The sequence below is a fragment of the Gekko japonicus genome, unplaced genomic scaffold (genome assembly GCF_001447785.1).
Source record: "Gekko japonicus isolate JY-2015 unplaced genomic scaffold, Gekko_japonicus_V1.1 scaffold246, whole genome shotgun sequence".
Classification (NCBI taxonomy): Eukaryota; Metazoa; Chordata; class Lepidosauria; order Squamata; family Gekkonidae; genus Gekko; species Gekko japonicus.
In genome coordinates this window covers 1,124,925-1,149,500 of record NW_015162482.1, presented here as the reverse complement: position 1 = coordinate 1,149,500, position 24,576 = coordinate 1,124,925, and the positions used below count along the sequence as shown (strand labels likewise).

The 24,576-nt window shown below is 42.1% G+C and overlaps 1 protein-coding gene across 2 annotated transcripts in view; it reads right to left on the bottom strand.

The window, feature by feature from the left end:
- SPATS2 (spermatogenesis associated, serine rich 2) overlaps positions 1-24,576 on the bottom strand; it is a 63,137-nt gene that overhangs the window by 38,301 nt on the left and 260 nt on the right. For both annotated transcript variants that reach the window (XM_015405888.1, XM_015405889.1), the window contains exon 2: positions 13,919-14,224. In XM_015405888.1, coding sequence (XP_015261374.1) covers positions 13,919-13,943 — 25 coding nt within the window. In that variant the 5' untranslated portion in view covers positions 13,944-14,224. The remainder of the gene's footprint in view (positions 1-13,918; positions 14,225-24,576) is intronic.

Genomic DNA, 24,576 nt, shown 5'->3' with positions numbered 1-24,576 from the left:
GCAGGATAGGGCTGGATACAAATCAAATCAATAAATAAGCCTATATTTGAAGTTGGGATTTTTTTGTCCCATCACTTTACACTTACCAACCTGAACTTCATTTGCTACATTGTCGCCCACTCACCCAGTTTGTGGAGGCCCTCTTGGAGCTCTTCACTGTTGGCCTTGGTTTCCACCATCCTGAATAATTTTGTGTCATCTGCAAACTTGGCCACTACATTACTCACCCCTAGTTTCAGATCACTGATGAATAAATTAAATAGTACTGACCCCAATAACAATCCTTGTGGGACCTGACTGCTTATCTCCCTCCATTGTGAGAACTGTCCATTGAGTCTCACCCTTTGCTTCCTGTCATTTAACTAGTTTTTAATCGATGAGAATCCTTCCTCTTATCCCATGACTGTTAAGTTTACTCAGGAGTCTTTGATGAGGTACCTTGTCAAAAACCTTTTGAAAGTCTAAGTATATAATGCCTATGGGCTCATCATTGTCTACAAGCTTGTTCACTTTCTCTTTTTAATTTTTTTATTATAAGGGGTACAGAAAAAAAGAAGGAATAGGAAAAAGCAAATAGAAAATATAATTACCAAAAAACCTAGTATGAGGGCAATTTTACAGAAATTAGGGAGATTCCTTTTTCAAAAAATATATATGTATATGGAAAACGTATATGGTATAATAGTTTAACAAATGTTTAACAAGATGTAATGGCATAAGAATATAGCTGAAAATATACATGACCTATTAAAATCTGTATAATGACCTACTCATTCTATCAATTTCGCATACTATATTTTCATTTTGATCTTATCGATTTTATCTATTATATAGTATAACATAGATGACATCATAGACCTTTTTATAAGATTTCACACGTTTGTTATAATAAACAACAGTTTGTTATAATGAACATCATATACTAGTCTTTACATTTCATATTAAAACTCTTATAGTGTTATCATTTACTATTATATATCTGAAAGGTTTAACTAAAGAGATTAGTTATAATAGTCACAGAAAACTTGCCAATTGTTTTCTAATTCATCTTTCGGTCTTTGGTTAATGAAGTTTGTCAGTTTTGCCATAACTGTGTGTTCTTGCATCTTGTCTATCCAGTTCTCAATAGTTGGGCTGCCCAGTTCTCAATTTCCCACTTGGCTGCACATACTACTCTTGCAAGCTTGTTCACTTTCACAAAAAGCTCCAAAAGGTTGGTGAGGCAGGACTTCCCTTTGCAGAAGCCATGCTGATTTCCCCTCAGCAGGCTTTGTCCCTCTATGTACCTAACAACCTATTTTTGACTACTGTTTCTATGGATTTGACTGGCCTGTTAATTTCCTGATTCCCTTCTGGATCCCTTTTTAAAAATTGATGTTTAGTGTTTAGTGATACTTGTTCTACTAACCGGTGTACATAAACTTTCTCAATCTTCTGAGTTCCTTAAGAACTCTTGGGTGTATACTATCAGTACCTGGAGACTTATTGGTTTTTAATTTCCCCAGTAGGTCTAGAATTCCATCTCTGGTCACCTCAATCTGGCTCAGTTCTTCAGACTCCCTTCCCAAAAATATGGGCTATGGCATGGGTAGGTGATCAACACTTTCCACAGTGAACACAGAAGCAAAATCATTGAGCTTCTCTACTATCTCCCCATCTTCCTTTAGCAATCCCTTTATTTCTTTGTCATCCAAAGGCCCCCTGCTTTTCTGGCTGGTTTCCTGCTCCAGATACATTTAAAAAAATGTTTATTGTTTGTCTTGATGCTTTTAGCAACCAGCTACTCAAAATATCTTTTTGAATGCCTAATTATTCTTACATTTCTTTTGCCAGAGCCTGTGGTCCCTCCTGTTCAATTCATTAGGGCAGACCTATTTTTTAAAAGAAGCCTCTTTACTTTTTATAGCTGCCTTGATTTGCATTGTTAACCATACAGGTTAACATTCAGTATACGCATTACAGGAAGAGCAGCAGTTTAATTTGAATTCTCATCTTCAATTACCTTTTTAGTTCTTTAGTTTTGATAATTTACATAATCCTCTTCTTTAAAAAATCAAAACTAAGGACAGCTGACCCAGGATTTCCTAAAGAGAGAGTAGGGTAATGCAAGCAGATCTTTAGTTACTACTCACATAGTGAAAGGGGATGCAGATCAGTGTTCCCTCTAAGATGAGTTAGTGTGAGCTAGCTCAGTTTTTTAGCCAACGGCTCACGCATTTTTGTCTTAGCTCAGGAAGGATGGCTCCAGAGCAAACTAATTTATGCAGTAGCCAAATCACTTGCTCACAACTTTAATGCCAGTAGCTTACAAAGTAGAATTTTTGCTCACAAGACTCCACACCTTAGAGGCAACACTGATGCAGATACACATGGGAAGAAAGATTACAAGCAGACAAATCCTCCATGATAAACATCCACTTATTTTAGAGTTCATCTTATTTATTTTAGAGTTCATCTTATTTATTATTTATTATTTATTTTTCATATTTGTATCCCACCCTCCCCGATGGGCTCAGGGCGGCTCACAAGGGAGCCTTCTAAGTAGGATGGTTTCCAGTCTAAATAGAAATGAGAAGACCCAGAAAAAAAACACAGAAAAATACCTTTGTCCCATTTCTCCCAGACTTTAAAAATTATTCTAACAGAGAAATGGGGTGGGGGGTGGGGAGAGAGAATGGAGAAGCAATGAAAAGAATTCCTGTTCGTTTTTCTCTTCTGGTCTTCCTCATTTCTTGCTGCCTTCTACTTTTCCTAGCATTATCGTCTTCCAGTGAATCTTGCCTTCTTATAATGTGACCAATGTACAATAGCCTCAATTTAGTCATTTGAGCTTCTAGAGAGAGTTCAGGCTCGATTTGAACTAGAACCCACTTAGTTGCTTTTGGTGGCCCATGGTATCCATAAAATTCTCCTCCAAAACCATGTTTCAGATGAACCAACGTTCTTCCTGTCAGCTTTCTTCATTATCCAACTTTCACACCCACACATAGTTATGGGAAGCACTAGAGTATGAATTATCTTGATCATGGTCACCAGTGACACATCCGTATACTTAAGGCACTTTTCTAGTTACTTCCTGGCTGTCCTTCCCCATCTCAATCTCCTTCTGATTCCTTGATTGCAGTCTCCCTTTTGGTTGATGATTGAGCCAAGGAATAGAAAATCTGTAACAATTTCCACTTCTTCGTCAACCTTAAAAGTTATGTAGTTCCTCAGTAGTCAGTACTTTTGCCTTCTTGATGTCCAGAGATTATCATGCTTTGGCACTTGGGAGGACCCTGTCCCCATGGTTAGTGGGGTCCCCCTCTTATTTTGGACTTAGTTGTTTTAACAGGCTTCCCTTTTTACAGCCTAAGTGCCAAAGGATTCTGAAATTTGGGGGATCTCATAAAGGCACCTGGGTTCAGCCATGACATTGGAAAATCACAGGGAAGAGGAGGAAGAGTGTGCTGAATTAGAAACTGATTAAGTGCAATCTCCCCCAGCTCTGAGGCATACTGTTCTAACAAGAGACTTTTGAATACCAGAGATATCACCCAATATCCTAGAGGTGTCTGCCCAATACAAGGAAGTTGCTATTTCATTAACCAATGCCCAGTTCCTCTTTTTCCTTCTTTTTTAATTCAACCAATAAGGGCACTTAAGTTATAAGACCATAAGAAGAGGAGCCCTGCTGGATCAGACCAATGGTCCATCTAGTCCAGCATCCTGTCTCACACAGTAGCCAACCAGTTCCTCTGGATGACCAACAGCAGGGCACAGAAACCGAGGCCTTCTCCTGATATTGCCTCCTGGCTCTGGGATTCAGAGGATTGGTGCCTCTGGATGTTGAGGTTTCCCTCAGTCACCATGGCTAGTAGCCATTGATAAGACTTATGCTCCATGAATCTATCTAATCCCCTTTTATAGCGGTTTATTCAGATGGAAAAAGGCAGACCTGGCAGTGGTGGTGACCTGGGTCTCCACAGAAAGGGAGGCATCCAGGAACACCTCCAGACTCTTCACCCTCCATGTTGGCATCAATGGAGCCCCATTGAAGGCTGGGAGCCTGATTCCCAGTCTCAGTCCCCCGCAACTCAGGTGCAGGACCTCTGTCTTGGATGAATTTAACTTCAGTCAGCTTTGTCACAACCGTCCAACTACAGCTTGTAACACCCCATCCAGATCTCCTGGGAAGAGTCCAGGTGGCCATCCATCAGTAGACAGAGCTGGGTGTCATCCGCATACTGGTGACAACCCAGCCCATACTTCCAGATAATCTGGGTGAGGGGGCACATATAGATATTAAACAACATAGGGGAGAGACTTGCTCTCTGTGGCACACCACATTCCAGTGGGTGCCGCTGAGATAATCCCCAGGACCACCTTCTGTCCCCAACCCTGGACAAAGGCAGGCAGCCACTGCAAGGCAAGCCCCTGTATCCCCACATTGGTGAAGCGGTCAGTTAACACATCATGGTCAGCCATATTGAATGCTGCCGACAGATCAAGTAGTATCATCAGCGCCGATCCACCTTGATCCAGATGTCTCCGGAGATCATCCACCAGGGAGACCAACACCGTCTCCATCCCTTGGGTGGGGCAAAAGCTGGACTGGAAGGGATCCAGGACTTTAGCATCATCCAAGAACACCTGAAGCTGCATTGCCACTGCCCTCTCCACTACCTTACCCAGGAACGGTAAATTAGATACGGGGCAGTGGTTATTAAGGACTATGGAGTCCAAAGATCTTATAAAGAGAGGGCAAAACACCGTCACCTTCAAACCCTTCAAATTTTAATTGCTCTGCGTTATTAATGTACACTACATCCTGTTTCAGGAGCTATCGACTCACCCAAATTTTTATGTCACAGCTGATCTGGTTCACTTCAACCAAATTAAATTATGTTAATCATGTTGCCTCACCCAGGCTCTTTAAGCCCATGCAGATTTGGCTCACAACAGCCTAAAAGTTTTCCCCACTTTTCCCCACCAAAGTTTGACAGCAGTTAACTTTTAACCAGCCAGTGAAATTCAAACTTTTTGTCTTGATCCATATCCCACCTACCCCAGGGATCTCCTGTCCATAAAAGAAGAATCCCATGCCACAGCAAATGGTTCCTCAGATCTCTACTGATCAGAACTCTGATTTCCTACTGAGAACCCCTGTTGCACTTCATGGGCTTTTTCTCATTTTGCCAGCTCCTTCCTCTGCTCCTTGGATCTCAGCTGTGTTTGCCCCTGTACTTCTCCGGACCTCAAGCCCAGGATTTCAGGTCACATGTCCCTTCCCTAAACTTTCCAAGTCCCCCCCCCCTCCTACTTTTAAATGTGTCCTCTAGTTGGGAGTGTGTGCGCACGTTTACTTAAGAGAATTTTTATTTTATTTTGTATCTAATAAAGCTATTTGCTTGTGTTTACAACCACTCTCTATTTTTCTTCATAATTTTATTTTGGGGGATTCCCACCAAGATCCACCCTAGTATAAACAAACTTACAAGGTCCAGCATTATTCCTTTCTGGAACTCCTTTTACAGCTAATTCCTCCTTCTCTGGATCCAGTTTGGGTAACACACTCTCTGCGTTAACCTTCACTAGTAGTCACTTAGTCTTCACTATTCCCTACCAGTAATGTGGTGTCATCTGCAGATCTATATATGTTCATTAGCAGGGGTGATTTCGTAGAAAAAAAGGTACAGGAGCTTATTAGCATAACTCATTGGCATAACTTATTTGCATATGCCACACCCCCTGACATCATCCAAAGTGTGTCAGAAGGCAACACCCACCACTCAGGCTCCACTGGACTGTTTTGGATTGCTAGCTATGGAGGAGGGGGATGTGCAGATCTGTCCTCGCAGAGGAGGGAGAGCTTGAACCTGAATAAAACTTGGTCTTAAAGGTGCCACTGGACTGTTTTGGAATGGGGGGCCGGGGGGAGCTCTGCAACTTATTTGGCTGCTTCTTGCTCTGACTGAGGGCTGCTGGGAGCAGGGGGCAAGGCTTGTTGCATGTGCCCGCCCCCTGGGCTCTTTACTGCCGGAGCTCCGCTCCTGTGCGCTCCTGCAGGAAATGACCCCTGTTCATTAGTATAATTATATATGCTAAGTTATGTGTTACATTTTATGCTGTTAAAGCAGCCAAATAAGTAAGTTTAATAGGAAATTAAGTATTTCAATTTCCCCCCCATTTTTTAAATATCTATGTTGCAAAACAAACTGGACAACTAAAAATGAATACCAATTTTGAATGTATCCAATAGTCTATTTATACAGACTAAAGATGCACACATAAGCATACATATGTGGAAGTAAATTCTACTGAAATCAAGGTAAACATGGTTATTATAGTTGCATCCTCTTATACCAGTCATGCACAAAAAGCTAATGTAACATACTTGTGGGTTGAGTATTATTGTTAGGTCAAGAACTAGTAAATGTGGAGGGACAGGTTGCTTAAGAGAGTTGATTGTATTAGAGACATTAGCAGCCATTCTCCAGAATTCAATATTGCAGCTTATATTGTCCACGGGTTACAGTATCCTGAGTTCCCATGTAATCACTAATCACTACAATTCTACTGTGCTAAATCTGCAGAGGAAATAATTGCCTGTTTCATAGGAGCACTGATCATAAAGCCATTTTCCAAATTAAGCTCCTTAACAATAAAGAAATTTGCACATTCAATACCCACACTGCTTATCTGTACATGCCTACAGAGTATCCATACAGATGGCATATAAGCTAATTTTTAAATAGAAGTCCAGATGTTTTTCCATGCCCAAATGTTCAGTTTAACTGAATGTCTTACAATTACTCCAAACATTTTCTAGGTGAAAAGGCTAGCTCTTATAATGTTTGATATCTCTATTAAAGAAAGCCTATTGTTCAAGATGCAAATACACAATATTGTGGAGTAACTTTGCAGCTGCAAGGCCCTCTACTGGTGGCAAAGCCCTGTGGATTTTATTATCACCACAGTCTATCCTGCATTGCTTTAAGGAATTCCATCCAGCTCGGAATTTTGAAAGGATAAAAACTTACACGTGTTGTAGTCAGTGATCCCCCAAACTGCGGGCCATTCATTAACACAGGAAGCCAGGCCCGTGGCCAGGATTTTTTAATTCAGGGGGCCTTTAAATAAGTCAGGGGGCACCCCTTACACACACCCTTACAAGGGAGTGCCATAACCAAAATAAAAAATTGGAAGTTGGGGGGGGCTTGGTAGTAAATCGGGGGGCTGGGCCCCAAGATGCCCCACTGTAGCTACGGGACTGCAGGAAGCCCTGCTCAGCAGCAATCCAGAGCTGTGCAGGGTCTTGCACTGCCCATTTTAAGATTACAGCAGTTATATTCTGCTCAGGATGTGAACTGCTCTGCTCAGTAGAGGGGAAAATAGTGGGAACATTGGTGGTGGTTAGGCTAGACTTGTTCAAGGCCTTCATGCAAACTATACAGGAAAGCACAGAATAATGAACTCTTGCCTCAGTCCAAGTACAGCCTACCACGCAATGTACCATGCTGAATCTAGAGCAATGATATTGCTTGTGCCATAATCTTTGAACCTCTATTTAGATAATGGCTAATTCAAATAAATTACAGTTTACAATTACATTCTGAAGTACTTCCACTTAGTCACTGTTTCCCCTTAATAGACATCTTACCATTTAAGACTCCAAAGGGACTGCACAGATTTCTACTTCGTACAGTGCAACTGTGAGGTAATAATTGCTGTACTATGTTATTTGTGTTATTCACAGTCTGCTTTTCTCACTGAGACTCAAAGCAGATTACACAGTGCAAGTCAATACAATCAACAGGAAAGGCCATTTGATAAGCAATGCCATAGGATTGCAGAAAACTGAAACCAAGCATTAAGTTAAATGATATAGTAGGACAATAAATACAGCAATAGCTAGTACATACTATAAACAGTAGTACAGCCCACAATCCCTTTTCCTTCATTAAAGCTTATTTCTGAACCATTCTGTTAAAGTACAGCCCTATCATCTCTGTAAAAATGCTTTGAGTAGAATTTCAGTTTTGTATATTTTTTGCAGATAGCCAGGTCAGTGGGAGCCTTCCTGATTTCATCAGGCAGCCCATTACATAAGGCGGGGGCCACAACCGGGTATTTGTTGATTTTGCCCATTTGCAGAGTGACACTTTGAGAAGGCCATGCTCTGAGTGAAGGCGTCATGGCACAGCATAGGGGGAGAGACAGTCCTGCAGATCTGAGGGTCCAAGGCCATGAAGGGCTTTGTACGTGACAGCCAATACCGTCGACTGAAGCCAGTAACGGATGGGCAGCCAACAGAGTGACTGTAGAATGGAACTGTAGAATAACCAAGCTACAGTATTTTGCACCAACTGGAGTCTCCGAATTGATTTCAAGGGGAGACCTAGAGTGCATTACAGTAGTCTAGGCTCAATGTTACCATGGCATGGATCTAGGTGGCCAGATCAGATCTTCCAGGCTAAACTGGAAGAAAGCATTTTTTGCAGCCGCATTAAACTTGTTTCTCCAGCATCGTACGGCTTCTCCAGTTATACTGGTATAACCCCAAGGCTCTTTAACAGAGTTAGCAAAGGTCACTATCCCTTACCTTGGCATGGCCAATTTGGGCCTTCTGCAGACACCAACCTACAAATGGACAAAATCAAATACTGCCCATACATATGCTTGCTCAGTTATGGCCCCCACCCTATGGAATGGCCTGCCTTCTCTTGGCATTCTGCAAAGTATACAAAACTGAATTATTCAAGAAGGCTTTTTGACACAGGTGGTGACAGACTTCACGTTCCTGGGATCCCAGATTCACCACAGGCTGTGACAGCAGCCATGAAATTAAAAGACGCCTACTCCTTGGGAGGAAAGCGATGGCGAACCTAAACAGCATGATAAAAAGCAGAGACATCACCCTGCCAACAAAAGTCCGCATGGGCAAAGCAATGGTATTCCCAGTAGTCATGTATGGCTGCGAGAGTTGGACTATAAGGAAGGCCGAGCGCCGAAGAATAGATTCTTTTGAACTATGGTGCTGGAGAAGACTCTTGAGAGTCCCTTGGACTGCAAGAAGATCAAATCAGTCAATCCTAAAAGAAATCAACCCTGACTGTTCCCTGGAAGGCCAGATAATGAAAATGAAGCTCAAATACTTTGGCCACCAAATGAGAAGGGAGCACTCACTGGAGAAGACCCTGATGCTGGGAAAGATTGAAGGTCAAAGAAGACGGGGACGGCAAAGGATGAGATGGTTGGACAGTGTCATCGACGCAACGAACATGAAATTGAGCCAACTTCAGAGGACAGCGGAAGACAGGAGGGCCTGGCGGGAGCTGGTCCATGGGGTCGCGAAGAGTCGGACTCGACTGTGCGACTGAACAACAACAACAAATAATATTCTACTATAGCAAAAGAGTTCAGAAAGTGATTTGGGTAAAGGGTTAGAGACTGTGTCTGGTGCACTACTGCATATAGCTCATAATGCCTGTTGCTATAAGTAAGATTCTGTGTAATTTCTGCGTTGGGTAACATATCATGTTAATACTTATGCTTTGCTTCAACATGAGTTGAGGACTGGCACAGCCCAAGAGTGACTGCTACCAAGTCCAGGGAAGCTTACTCCTTAGTGAGTACAGCTAGAACCTACACTTAAAGGCACTCATAATTTTAATGATATCACCCTGAAAAAGAAAAAGCTTGCAAGATTTCCGTTGGTAGACTATCAACCGTTCAGTACCCCTAAAGTTGAAAAGCAACACATCCTCAGACCTAAGGTACCCATATATAGTTTTGTCAGGTGGGGTGAGGAAGGCCATCAGTTAACAGTCTGAAATCACTTCCAGGAAAACCCAGATGTGATGGCATGCCACATCTGGCATTGCCAGAAGCTATACGGTAAAACCCAAAAGTGCCATCATGCCAATGTCTTCTTTCCCCTGCTGGTTGCTGGAGTACTGGCAGGCAAGGAGCAGGAGATTTCTCACCCCCTATAACAGGAGCTAATGTAGTGATCAGAGTGGTTGATTAGTATCTGGTAGACCTGGAGATCTGGGAGATTCCCCGTACTGTCAGAATGTTGATTGGATGGCTTTTGGCCAGTCACACACTAAACTATCCAGTTGCATTTTTTCAGAGACAAAGAAAGGGGGATCATGAATTCTGCCCTGAGCTCTAAGGAAGAAGGGCAGGATAAAAATTTTATAGAACAAAAAGTAGTCTAACGCCATTGAGAAAACAAGCCATAGAGAAAAAGAAATGTCTAGAGCAGCCTACTGAAGTAAATGAAAGTATGCCAGTTAAGGATTACTATACAAAAGAGGAGCACGTAAGAGATGAAAATTTAGGTTAGATATTGACTGCTGTAACACAAAAGACTTTGTTTTGTAATTATTTTACTCAGTTATAAAAACAGGAATATACTCTATGTTTTGTGAAGTGCAGAAGATTCAAGTCCAAACCAGAACAGGCCATTTGAAGAGCTGGATGCTAGTGAAGATATGAGCATTACGCAAATTAACCTCATTAAAAATTGAATAACTTTTGAGGGGGTAAACTTGCATCTATCTACGAAATTCTTGGGTGGAACAGTCCAACCATTTGAAGCTCACTTATTTCAGCTTGGACACTTTGCCAGATAACATTATAGCTAAAGATAAATAAATTTGGCCCCAGTTCATCCAAAATACGACCAGTTTATGTTTTGCATTCAAAATTACAATGGCTTGAATGAATGGATGAAAAATACTCGTGATTATCAGGAGCACAAAAGCAAAGCTAACACAACAAAAATATATTGGATAAACATCTCATGCTCACTAATTCTGTTTCAAGGTTGTCTACCAAGACACAGTTAGCAAGACAAAGGTGGTGTGGCAATACCTATCAGATCACATTCTGCTCATACATGTGAATGGTTTTAAGTCTGGGCACCAGCTTGGCGGGGCCTGTGAAGATGATAGATGTTTTTCAACATCTAGTCCAGAAAGGACACTTTTCCCACTGGGCTCAGGGCTCGAATCATTTCGCTTAAGTGTTTACACAGATAAACAGATTAAAAATGACTTCATTTTTAAGCATGGTTTTTTTTGCAGTGAGAAAGCCAAATGAACACAGATGTTTGAGCTTCTATAAACTACATAGAAGAGATGGAGACACTGTTCCCAGGAGACACCATTCCCAGCTGTTACATGCCTACAGTGTCCAGCTCCTTTACAGATCACCATATACAACTGTTCCCCACATCTGCATTTTACCAAAAAGCCTTAAATCCTCACAGCTTCGCAGCACAGATATGAACAGCAAATACATCTACATGCAGACTGAACAGGAGTTTCTACATGGAGATGGTTTCTGTGTTATGTTTGCAGCAATGTAGCAACTTTGCCCGTCTTTATGAGTTAAAGTGGGAGGTTCCTCACAGTTCTTACAAACACTATAGTTACTTCGAACAGCATCCATCTTTATTTTGGTGAAGTAAAAGTAGTAGCAAGATAAACACATATTGTCAAGCTTCAAGAAAAGGGAGAGGCAGCCTATGCAAAGAATCCAGCTCTGTTAGCGATTTGAGGTAGGACTGGTCTTTATACTGTTACTACAAAGGTCTGGAAAAGTCCAAAGCAGAGGTCATTTCGGGGGGAACGCGGGGGAACGCAGTTCCCCCGGGTGAGGTGCAGGGGGCGGGGCACATGACGAAGCCCCGCCCCCTGCTTCCGGCCGCCCCGCTTCCAGCCCTCGTTCAGCCAGGAGGAGGCAGGAGAAGAGGGAGGGTAAGCTGCTTCCTCCCTGCCTCTCCCCACCCCTGCCTGCCTGGGGCCAGGGAGGGCCTTGGCAGGGCTTCCTCGCACTCCCACTGGCCTTGCAGGTCCACCGCCAGGCCCCTGATGTCAGGGGCCGTGGCATATGCTAATGAGTTATGCTAATGAGTTCCCCTAGCTCTTTTTCTACGAAATGACCCCTGGTCCAAAGTATCTGGTTGCCCACACTTTTGCTATCACCTACTAACTTTCTAAGTTGAATCAGATATACAGATATTTGATAGTGGCTTCCTAAATGAAGTTACAGCTGACTAATCTTAACTGTTTTCCTGGCCTCTACTTACAAGTAACAGTTTGCAAGCGATGGTTCCCCCCCCCCTTTTTGTTTTACACATTTTCCTAGCCTTCGCAGAAAAAAATAAAGCTATATGACCCTGTGTATGTAACACTATGCATTCCTTTGTCCTGCCCTTCTAACTACATACAACATTACTAATTGATTTTAATAGCTTGGCAGAATGTGGCCGACTCTCTCAAAAAATTTGGCTGGATATAAACAGATGTAATTTGTAGAATATAAAACATTATCAGTTAGCTAGTAAACTTGTTATACTGAAACATAAGCCTTCACCTGCCTCCTGTTTTCAGACATTACAGCACAGCCCACTAATACAACTATAAGTATTCAAATCCAATGGAAAAAAGTACACTCAGGAACCAAATGACTCCTCTAGGGCAGAGTGGTTCTATAAGTCTTTCTTTCACAGAATGAACAGCACTTCTTGAAATAATTTTGCTGCAGGAAGGAGTACCCAATTAGTTTTATAGTTTCTGTTCTAGCACAGTTTGGCATATGATTTATAGCAGAAATTTTCATGGAAGCGACAAAGAGGCACCTTGCCAGCTCCAAGGGGCACATCTACATATAAAGACACAAACTGTGAGACTGCTCCAAGTCTTTTCTAGTGCCACTGTTTCAACAGCTGTCATAGTGGATGACAATGAACTAGCAGAAGCCTGGAAGATTTCTATACTAATTTTGTAATACAACTGTTCTTCCTTTATCCTATTAACCACCCATGCAAATCTCTCCATGTCTCAGAGTGGCTGATGTAATGCCAGTATCTAGAAGAAATCATGGGAGTTGGCTTCTGTTGGGTTTATGACGAGTGGGATCAATCTGTCCAGGGACATTGGACAGCTATAAATACTAAGGCTGAAATGAATAAACATTACATTAAATGCATAGCCACGACTAAAAATCGATGACATTTAATCATTTTTATTATGGGTGCTTTAACAGACTCAAGAGAGACTTTTTAACTGCTGCAATTTCCTTACCTTATTTTTTGCATAGTTTAGTTAAATTTGTTAGCCACTGAATTTTCTTTAAATAGAATGGTGGCAATAATAAATCTTATAAATAAAATAAAAGTATCAGCCACATTCTAGTTCCCACCTCTTCACTTGTAACATCCAGTAAGAAAACTGATTATGTCTCAATAACACCACGGTGAACATTTCCCTGCTCCACATTATTGGTTGCTGCTAGCAAAGCACGCCTCTAACATCAAGACATGGCTAAAATTTGCTAGATGCTATGGAGCAGAAGGGGGAAATTAAGTTTGCAGCTGCTATTCCCAGTAGTAACTGCATGCTTATGTAATGCCTTAGTTCTTCCCCAAAAGGCACATTTAATAACAACTTGGCAACTCCAGATCCACTCTACCTGGGGGTTCAAAGACCTGGGTGCTGGTTATGCTATTTGAAAGGAACAAAACAAATGCTTGTGAGTTAGACCAACACACCTGGCACACTTTTTACTAAGCATTAGCTGCTAAATGATGACACCGGATTATTTTTACATATAACTGTCTACTTTGGTATGTGCAGAATGCCAACCCAATGCTAAAGACAGGCCACTTGCACTATCACTTGTTATTGACCATTAGCCAAAACAACTGTGGTTTTGCACATTTGTTCACTGAGACCCCCCCCCTCTTCCTTTAAAGGCATATTCTTAGAATGACAATATGTTGTGATTTAAGAATCCCTGACCTACAAAACTTATCTTCATTATCCAACTTTAACCTCAAGACAACCAAACAAAATGTCAAACTTAACATTTGCCTGTACACAGCACACCTTACTATTTGCTCAGCTTATATGTTAAGTCTTACCTTTTTGGTTTTGCTTCTTAGACATAATAGTTTTTTTTCCTGTACTTGGTGTGCAGTTACACAGCAAAGAAACTACAGTCCCAAAAACAACTGAGGGTGGAAGGAGCAACTCAAGTGCTGCTTTGCATCAAGGCAGGAAATGGCAAGTATCTGGTTGGAGACTGCAAACCTCCAGCTCCAAAGGCAACAGATGTTCTTAAAATGCCTCCTAATGTGATTTCAGATCACCTCAGATCCTTCTTCCTCAGCACCAATCTTCTGTCAGGAAGCACAAACAGAGCAGTTCATGTTGCTTTTCTTCAAATCCTGGAAAAATAAACACAAAAAGAATTTAATGTATAAGATGCCTGCCATACCACATCCCTTAAAACTCTGGGCTTTAAATCTGAAGCCCGTGCATGTTGCTTGAAGAGAGCAGCACAACCAGAAGTCAACAAAGAGCCATCTAGAAATTCAGTCAAGACTAAGGCAATCTTTGCCCTGCATTTTAAATGGCTTGTAGTTCTAGAGCTGTAGTTGGTGCATTCAGGCAAAAAGAATGTTGAGAGCCCAAAGGCACTAAAAATAAGAAACTCTGATTCATTAACAGATGCACTAAAAGTTTACAGTAACACAACACTGTTATTTTCAAAAGCAATGAAAAACTGGACAACTGTTGGCATAGGAGAGAATTCCTGAAATTTCATCCTTCCTGAAGTATGGTAAGTTGGTAACACAAGACAGAATAGAGTACGGAGTAATATAATGCAATACAATATGCAGTAAGAAGATAAGCAGTATTAAAATAGCAGAATGCTCCCTTTTTAAAAGAATTTTCCTTCCAGTTTTAAGTACTTCATTTTACTGTTTAAAACAAACTTGGAACACAAAGGAACCATTTTGAAAAATGGTTGCTCTGTTGCCTTGAGCAGTTCTGCTACAATAACTTTCTGTTTCTTCTTCCTTTAATCGGTAATTAACACTGTCAGGCAAGACAACAGGTAAAAAGGCAGACAACAGGGAGCAATATTAACAACAGAAGAAAAATTCATTCTGTGGGTGCAAACTGGCACAGTTCTACTAGAAGAACCACTGCCTTTCCAAATGAAACCAGCAAGTCATGTTTGATCAAAACAAAAGCACAGAAGTGGTCAAAAGGTATTTTCATGTTTCTGTGAAGAAGCTGCAAAATGACCACATCAAGTAGCTCACTTTTATACTTTTAGCATGCTACAGGTACTGCAGAATTAACCCTGGATCTCCCCCTCCCATCAATTTGTTAATTATTTCTACTCAGTGCTACAAGTCATATCCCTTCCAAAAGGAAAGCCAGCAGAGCCAAGACAAAAGGGTCTCTCTGGCCATATACTGCTCTCTTGATTAAGGGGGGGGGAGGGCCTTAATTCAAGACTATTCACATTTGCTTCCTATTTTCAAAGACTCCAAGGAAAAATAGATATGAGTTTCTACAGTGAATTCAGAATGCATTTGCCTTTCAAGAAAATTAGAAATGTACACTCTTCTAGATCAGAATCATTTATGATGTCCTAAAACAGAAGCTGTGCAACACAGAAGTGTTTATATCCAGTTAAGCATAATTTTATCTGTATAGTCTTTGCAATTCTAATTTCATCTTTAAACAAAGCCTAGGCAAAATTTATGTGGGAATAATTAAAGGATAAGCATATGACCAGCAAAGCATTCTAAAGACATCCCCACATAGGGTCTAGGAAAGACAATGATGGCTGCATAATGGTTAGCAGCTAATAAAAGACAAAATTAATAGCTGCATAAATTATTAATTATCCAGGTGCTCTTTGATTTATGTCAACAGTACTAACAATCTCCTCAGTTTTATTCTACTAGATGTACAACCCAGTTCATAAAGTTAGGAGGCTATTCAATTTCAGCATCACTGAATGCACAGTGAGCTTGTAAGATGCGCCACAGGCTTTTTGCCTAGTAGCTAAGTTTCCAGACTTAAGGCCTCCTCCTACTTTGTTGCTTTTAGAGGAATGCAAAGTCTACGACAAGCCTTAAAACCACATTTTAAAAACCCTCAGGGATATACTTTCAATGCCAGTAGAACAGGTACTTCATTTAACAGCTATATGATGTAACAACACAGGTTTCATTTCTACACCTTCCCTTCATGCATGTAAAAACACTTCTGTGGAAGAGGTCCTTAGTTGGCAGAAATGCTCAAGTACAGGATGTACAGATGATTTGGAAGCTTTCAGAAGAACAAGATCTACTAAAAAAAGAAATACCTATAGTCAACCACCTCCAAGCAAGTTAGTTAAAAGTAAGCATTATATGAGTGTTCAGTGTTGCCTTTATATTAACTGCCCTGCTTCAGGAGCAACATGTGTTCTTGTTTAATTTACATCTAAGGAGGCAAGCAAGAAGAAGGGTCACACCAATGAAGCCAATGAATGAGGAAACAAAACAGTGGTGACATGGGAATAAATTTTATTCACTCTATGAGCCCACAAAGCCAGCTGGCAACTTTTTTTGTTTGTTTTTTGCAGGGATTTTTGTGTGTGGGTATTTGTGTATGTGCTTGCATGCCTGTAACTTTTGGCGGCCCCTAGTGGGATTTGGACACTTTCAGAGAGGTGGCTTGATAACCTGCCTCTGTGTCCGAGCCCTGATATTCCTTGGAGGCCTCCCTTCCAATTACTTGCCAAGGCCTGGCTTGCCTGAGCTATTCAGGTTAGGGTGCCAGCCAGCAACTTTGAACAATGACTTGTCTAACAGAGCACCTTCCACTTTTCAGTTCCATGATGGATTTCCTTGCACTTACATAAATACATACATAAATGGCATCCTTGCATTGTAGCCCAAGATGATTAACCTTTCCAAGTTTTAGCACAGAGCAAGCTATGCTTCCAAAGAAAACTGCCCACGATCAATTATTTCAGCCATGAGCAGGCTAGCTCTCCTAAAGAAAAGCACATTCAGGGCAAAGTAACTGCTGCGACAATACCCCCATCACTGGTACCAGCTCCAGAAGAAAAACCCTACGGGGAAGGAAGAGCTGCTTCAAACAACCACTATGGTCAGACATAGTGTACTGAATCTTGCCATACTTGCAGGAAATTCTGAAAAATGATCTTCTGTGATCAGAGATCCGACCATTTTATAAGCCATTATGAACTTATCAAAACGTTGCTACTAATGTACAAAAATGCAGTTTCTGCTCAAAGAAAATGATTCCAGTTACCTATTTTTTACATGCACAGCTGATTCTGAAAAAGATCTAGAACCAACCGGCCATGGGACAAGTAGTCATGTGAAATCAACCTTCAACTTCATATTGATTTACTTCACCTAAAGTATTTTTATACGATACTATTTACATAGCACTACTAGGTTTCATAAACAAAAACTACCTGTCTGTCTCTTCCTCTACCTTACAATCCACTGGCAGCAGAGAAGCCAAAGGGGGGGGGGGAATAGCAGAAATTGGCCAAGAATTAATGAGAGAAAATTTAGAATCCTATAGAGCATCTTCCTCAAAGGGGTGGGCATAGTAAGGACATGGCAATGAACATGGAAAAATATAATGGAGCTTAAATACATCTGCTTAGTAATTTTTTTGGCTTGAAGACTGCCTCATACATAGTTTTTACCATATTGCTAATGATCTTTAACACAGGTACACTGCAGGAAGTTCTTGATTAAACAGAAATTCAATGGTGTGCTTCAACCCCGAAGCATTTTGAGATGTCTTAGAACACTTGTTTATTCATTCTGCCTGATCTGGATCCATCTGACTCAGCCAGTCCACTTGAGTGTTCATTATGTCCTGTACATGCTGTACCTTCAGCCCCTTCAGGTGCACCTCCACCCACTGAAATATCAGTACTGCCCCCCAGTGAAGGAGGACCATCTTGGTGTCCCTTTGATGGTTGATGTGGGCCTTCATTGTAATGTTGTCTGTTTTTACCAGGACGTACCTGTGCTGGATCAGTTCACAGAAAGAGAAGAGGGCTAGTTTTATTGCCCGTAGTTCAAGCCAATTTATGTGGTTTTCCTTCTCTGTCAGTGACCATTTTCCCTGGGCCATCTGGTCTAAGCAATGTGCCCCTATCCCCTTGTGCTGGCATCTGTAGTCACTAGGATGGGGGGGGGGGTTTGCAGGAAGGAGAATTCCTGTTTCAGGTTGTTTATTGACACCCACCACCTCTGTGAGTGTTTTAAGGATGAGGTCAGAAGAACACTCTTGTGCTGTTTTTTGCTTATGTCTCTCTAGAATGGAAAGAGACTCCACTGTAAGGGTCTGGTGTAGAAGTGTGCTCAAGGAACCAGGTCTATGGCTGCTATTAGGAGTCTCAGAAGTTGTGATAGAAGTATGAGATCTGCATGTTTCCATTTGCAGATGCCGTTTATCATCTTTGTGATCTTCAATTGTTCTTGGTTGGGAGAAAAACTTTTGATTGGTGAGTATCTATCCTCACTCCCAAATGAATGAGGTTCTTGGAAGGAGTTAGATGACTTTTCTAAAAGTTTATCAGGAATCCATATTCCTGTAGTAACAGTATGGTTGCTCTGGTATTGTATTTGGCCCTCTGTAGATCCTGTTCCCTGATCAAGATGTCGTCTAATTAAGGGTATGTATGAATCCCTTTTTGCCTCAGAGCAGCTACTAAGGTCACCATGATCTTTGTGAAGATCCTTGGGGAGGAAGACAGGCCAAACAGAAGTGCCTTCTACTGGTAATGGAGGTCTTTGAAAGAAAAACATAGGTACTGCCTGGAAGCAAGATGTAAAGGTACATGAAGGTAGGCCTCCTTGAGGTCCAAGGAAGTCAGGTAGTTGTCTTGCTGAATAATTTGAAGTATCATTTGGAGGGATTCCATGCACAATTTCCTTCTGAGAACTCACAGGTTGAGTTCCTTGAGGTTCAGAATCACTCTCCAGTCACCCAATTTCTTGGAAACAATAAAGAGTATAGAACACATTCCCTAGAAGCATTGGTGAGGGAGCACAGGTTCTATTGCCCCAATTGTAAGTAGGTGATGAATCACTTCTTTTGAATAGAGTTTGGCACAGGAGATGAGATAAAACAATGTGGAGGAAGTGTTAAGAATTCTATTTCTGCCCTGACCTGCCTAGCCCAGTCAAGCTCGATCTCGGAAGCTAAGAAGGACTGACCCTGGCAAGTATTTGGGTGGGAGACCTCCAGAGAATACCAAAGCCAGGAGGCCAGAGGCAGGCTATCAAGCCACTTCTCGGAATGTCCTCCATGTCCCAGTAGGAGTTGCCAGAGGTTGCCATGACTTCCAGGCACGAGTACACACACACATACACATGCACACACAATGAGAAATACAAAATAAATCTATTTTGTAGCCAAATTGTACAATTGAAAGGACCCAAACTGCACAATCGAAAGTCTGCAGTTGTCTCCTTCCAAATGTGTGCAAGGTCCTGTAAACAGCCCCCAGTCCTGGAGTCCAGTGGAGGGCTTCTTTCCAGGAGTGACTTTTCTCTATCTGCAGACGTGGAAAGCATTGCTTTTCTGTTTTCCTTAGTTTCCTCTAGTAGTTTTTCCAAGGCTCTGTTACCAAAGAGTAATCATCCTGAGAATTATTCCGCTGATAAGCTGAAACATGTTCCAATGTTTTAGCTTAAGTTCCTCCTTACAGCCACATTAGCTGCCTATTCCCTGGTGCAGAATTGCATAGCATCTTGACAGGCATCGGACACAAACGTGGCCACCCATTTCATCTTCAGTAGAGACACCTCTTGAGTGTCAGTGGGTCCGGATCCAAATCTTGCAAGAAGTTGACGGCACAAACCATGATAGCACGTGTGAAGTTCAAAAGAACTGCAGATAGCCTAATTGCTAACGAAGACGCTTCATGTGATTTTTTGAGCACTGTTTTATTTTTTTCTGTTGACTGGATCCTTCAAGACACTGTATCCATCTTTGGAGAGCACAGCATCGGAATGTAAGGTGACCACTGGAGCATGCGACTAAAGGCACTTTCAAGTCCTCCATTGTTCACTCTGGCAAGGCACAGAATTTTTTGGCAATAGCCCCCAAAGAAGTGCCATTGCCAGGGACTGACCATTCTCTCCGCAGAACATCATCAAAGAACTAAGGAAAGGGGCAGACTATCAGGCTTCTTGATTTTTTAAAATCCTCTAGCATCTAGATTGGACGATGCTGAAGAAGTTTTTCAGCTGTCTCAGTGGAGTAAGATAGGCTAGTAATAACTTTCTTGAGGAGTCTCTGGTAATGCTCTGGTTGGAAAAGCCTGGAAGAGCTATCCTTAGTATCATATTCTTCCCCTGACCATTCCCCTTCCTGTTTGTCTGATATAGCCACAACAGATGTATTGACAGAATGAATGTCTTCCATGTCAGAGTCAGGATCCGAGCATTGTCTATTCTTTTTATGAGCAACCCTAAGTCCCGGGGGGGGGGGGGCTGTCAAGAATGACAATTTCTTGCATCCTTCTGCCCCTCACTGAGATTGCTTTGAGTGCAGTGACTTTTTAAAATGTTTTTGTCTTGATGGTAAATCCCTCTCTGAACAAGAGGGTCCTGGAGAAGGGGAGGGGGAGAAGATATGTCTATGCTGCTGTATCTGTCCTCCCCAAGGAGTAGAATCAGACCTTCCTTTTCCTGACTGGTCCCCTGAGGAGTCCACCACCTTGCTGACGTGAAGCCTGGATGCTCACAGGAAGACAAGTAGATGGGGGTGTAATCCATGCAGACCTGCATCATCCATTTGCTGTGGCTTGCCCCAAAATGGCGGGCCCACCATGTTTGGTGTTCCCATGCCTACGGCTAGGCCAGGAAAGGTCATTGGGGCATGAGTCCGGGGGAACCTCCTGCCAGAAAATTGCCCAGTATCATGTCCTGCCCTGGGAACTGGCCACCGAAGACTCCCTGGGCCCCCAGGATTATAGTAGGCTCACTGACGCCGTAAATTGTGCCTCTGACTCCAGAGGATTCCCTGGCAGACCCAGCAATCTCCATATCTCTGCAGCGCATCTTTGCCGCAGCACTCTCAGCCCACCCCAACACTTCCTGACAGGGCTGTTGGGAAGGCTGTGTTGCTTTCTTTATGGGGGCTAGGGAGGGGCCTGAAGCCTCAAGCCATCCTGCCTTCCCAGCAGCCATAACGGCAATCTCTGTAACCTGTGAGCACCCTTTCCCTGCGTCTGAAGCCTCGGACAGGGAGGGCTCCTCCTTACTGTGCTCTTTTTTCTTGGCAGGTCCAGCTCCATGAGCTTTTTGTGGGATCTCCTCCTCCATATCTACTGCAAGGTAATTATTTTGACCTAGCCAGTTTGGATGACTTCCCCCACTGAAGGAGAACTCGATGCTAATGCTATCCATTTTTCTAAAGGTAATAGCTTTACGTATCTTCACAGATTCCCATATTAAGGACCGGCCATGGTACTCAGCCAAAATTTGTTGTCACTATACCATGACTGAGAATATCTCAGCTACCCACTGTCAAGTCAGGAGGGGAAGACTTGACTTTGATATTGTGTTGAGCATTAGATCACCTCAGAAAGCACTTGTCTTGCAGCTTTCTAAGAACATCACAAGCAATGTTCCCTCTAAGCTGTGGAGTCTTGTGAGCAAAAATTCTACTTTGTGAGCTACTGGCATTAAAGTTGTGAGCAAGTGATTTGGTTGCTGCATAAATTAGTTTGCTCTGGAGCCATCCTTCCTGAGCAAAGTCAAAAATGTGTGAGCTGGAGGCTAAACAACTGTGAGCTAGCTCACACTAACTCAGCTTAGAGGGAACACTGACCCCAAGTTATCATAACAGTGGCTATGAGGCCCACAGCTCTTCTCACATATGAGCCCTATGCATTCTCCCTCATTTAACAGCAAGGCAAACAGAACAATATAAGATGCCCAGTCTAGTCTAAACCTGAAGAACACATGACAAACTATCAATCAACTAAAAGCACAACACAAGAGATGATGGCAAAACATACAACAGTTCAGGAACATTCTGCACTGGTAATCCAGGAGCAGCAAAATAGACTTTGAAGAAATATGTGAAGTGGAGCAATTCCACCCTTGTACTGGAAAGACCACGCTGACAGGTAATGACAAATTAAGAACTATTTCATATGAGAAGATACTTAAACTTCTGAACACGGTCAGACACCAAAGGCTGACAGCACCATGTTTTAAGCTGCAAATTGCCAGGCTGCCTTCAGCACACTTGGTACACACATGTACTTTTGTGGAAAAAACAAAAGAAACGTCATCAACATCTCTTTTTATATAATGGCCAATCACATACTTGCCAATGATTCCACAAAGGTTGTAGCCCATAAACATGTTTACTATGTGCATGCAGCAGTTTAAAATATATACAGCCTAAAAGAACCAAACAACTGGTTTCCTAGAAGTAATTCTCTCACCACAGGTAAGTAGTTATTTACAGAGATAGTGTACCATAAGCAACAAGTGCTTATCATCAAATGAAGTAGCTCCATGAAAAGATGGTATCAAGAACTAGAATCCAACAACTCTACTACCTACAATAAGCAGATCTTGCTTCAAGAAGAGCTTGCAGCATTCATGTCTACCTTACACTGCAAGCAGCCCCTCAGCGTTATATTGGAACAAGAACAGGGCACAAGTATGACAAACTCTGCAATATCATGGGGAGGTGAATTACAGAGGTTCATTTTTCCCATACCCTTGAAAAGCAAAGCCCAACACCCATTTAATATAGAGTTAGAAAAGAAGAAAAACAATTGTTGTACGTTACTGCTATTCCTAGCTCTGAGATCTCTACTTTCTTCCCAGCCCTAAAAGACCCTCAAGCAGCAGCAATTAAGCTCTCTACAGAGCTGTGGGGACAACTAACAGATCCTGCTTTCTTGAAAAGTTTGCTACCATAATTTTTGTAATCTTAGTCCTATTGCACTGCTTATTGGATGCTTTATGCTATTTGATTACATTGTTCTACAGCATATAACCCACCTCAAGTCTTAGTGAGACAGGTGGGCTTCTCAATAAAGAAATACTCTACCAAGAATATTAGTTCAACTAAGTATTACTTGAACCACCTAAGGGCTTATCTTTTTAGAAAAAAAGCTACAAACACTTCTATAGAGAGCAAACTGAGAAATATGAAGCCGAATGAGATTTATGGGAAATTTATTCAAATGTCTATATGTAAAAGTAATTTTACTAGTGGGTATAAGATCATTCCAAATACACCTGTCAGAAAGTCACATTTGGATGTGTGCTTCCATTGTTCTCTAAAATGCACACAAGTATCACCTATATTCTCCACTAAATTGTATTCTGACTACCATCACACACAATCTGTAGTTTAGAAAACATCTATTACCTATAACGATACCTCACTTTCTCATTTTGTCTCCTCTAAGCTTGAACAACATCATCTATGTTATGCAGCAGCATCTGGCTAATTGGCTTTTGAGTACTATAGTCCCTTACCAAGCTATTTTAGACTTGTTGATCAAGTACAGGGGAGCCTGCAAAGGGCACAGTTTGTAACTTACAATTATTCTCATAAACATACATAAGATACCAAGTTTACCACACAAGTTGTAAACACCCCAAGAGAGCAAATGTGCACCCCAGCTTATACAACTATGCCTTTGTAACCAAGGCACAACACTGTAAGGTTCTGTATTAAATCTTCATCAAAGTAGCCTAAAAATTCCAAAGCCTGTGGTACTTTGAGCTAATCAACTATACTTAAAAGCTCCAATTGGAAATCTATACAATCCTTTACACGGCGCTTTAACTGTATAGAGTAGTAACGTCATTCAATCCTGAACACTCATACTTTGAAGTAAACTTCAGTGAAATCTATGGGACTTGCTTCCCAGCAGGCTGCCCAGCACAGAACACATTGCACTCATGCCCAGAGTCTCTCAGATAATCAATTATGCTCACATGTTCAAACTTCAGATCATTTTCCAGCCATACCAGACAACCAATTTTGAAGTCTCGACACAAGCCACTCGCACGCATCATATCATAACTGCAAGTTATGTACACAATAGACAGAAAAAGCAGCCAAGAGTTAGTCACTGGCTATTCAAACAGCAGGTCTGTGTTCTGCCTCCACTGCCTTTATTCCCCCACTCGAACTTTTCCCCCTTCCTTGTTCCCTCCCACTCCCCTTCCAAGAACTCCTACTTTCAAACACCGCTCCAAAAACACGAGATCTCTCCCTTCCCACGCCGCTCTCCTCGGAACCCCAGGGCTAAGCCGCTGTTGTTCATCTCAGAAAAAACGTTCTGACCACCAGATCAGCTGTAAAACCCGTAACACTCGAAGCAAACTTCAGCAGTAAAACAAGCCACGTTCTTCCCGAACTACCTACACCTCTTGGACTTTAAGGCTTTTCTTTGGGAGGCAGTTTCCACGAACAGGGTTGTTGGGGCCCCAGACCGTCTGGGAACAGCCCCTCCCCTTTCCTTTTTTGTTCTGTGGAAGCCCTGTCCCTGGTGACGCGAGGACTCTCTCTTTCTCTCTCTCTGCACTGGTGATGTACTCTGTTGGGTTAGATTAGACAGTTAAGCACTGCTTTGAGAAGGGATGCCAGGGCTGAGCCCCACCGACCTCACAGCCACCCTCCCCGACGGCTGCGGCCGCTCCTTCGCTTCCTTTCCCTTCTCATTCCCACACAGCCCTCCATTCCCTTC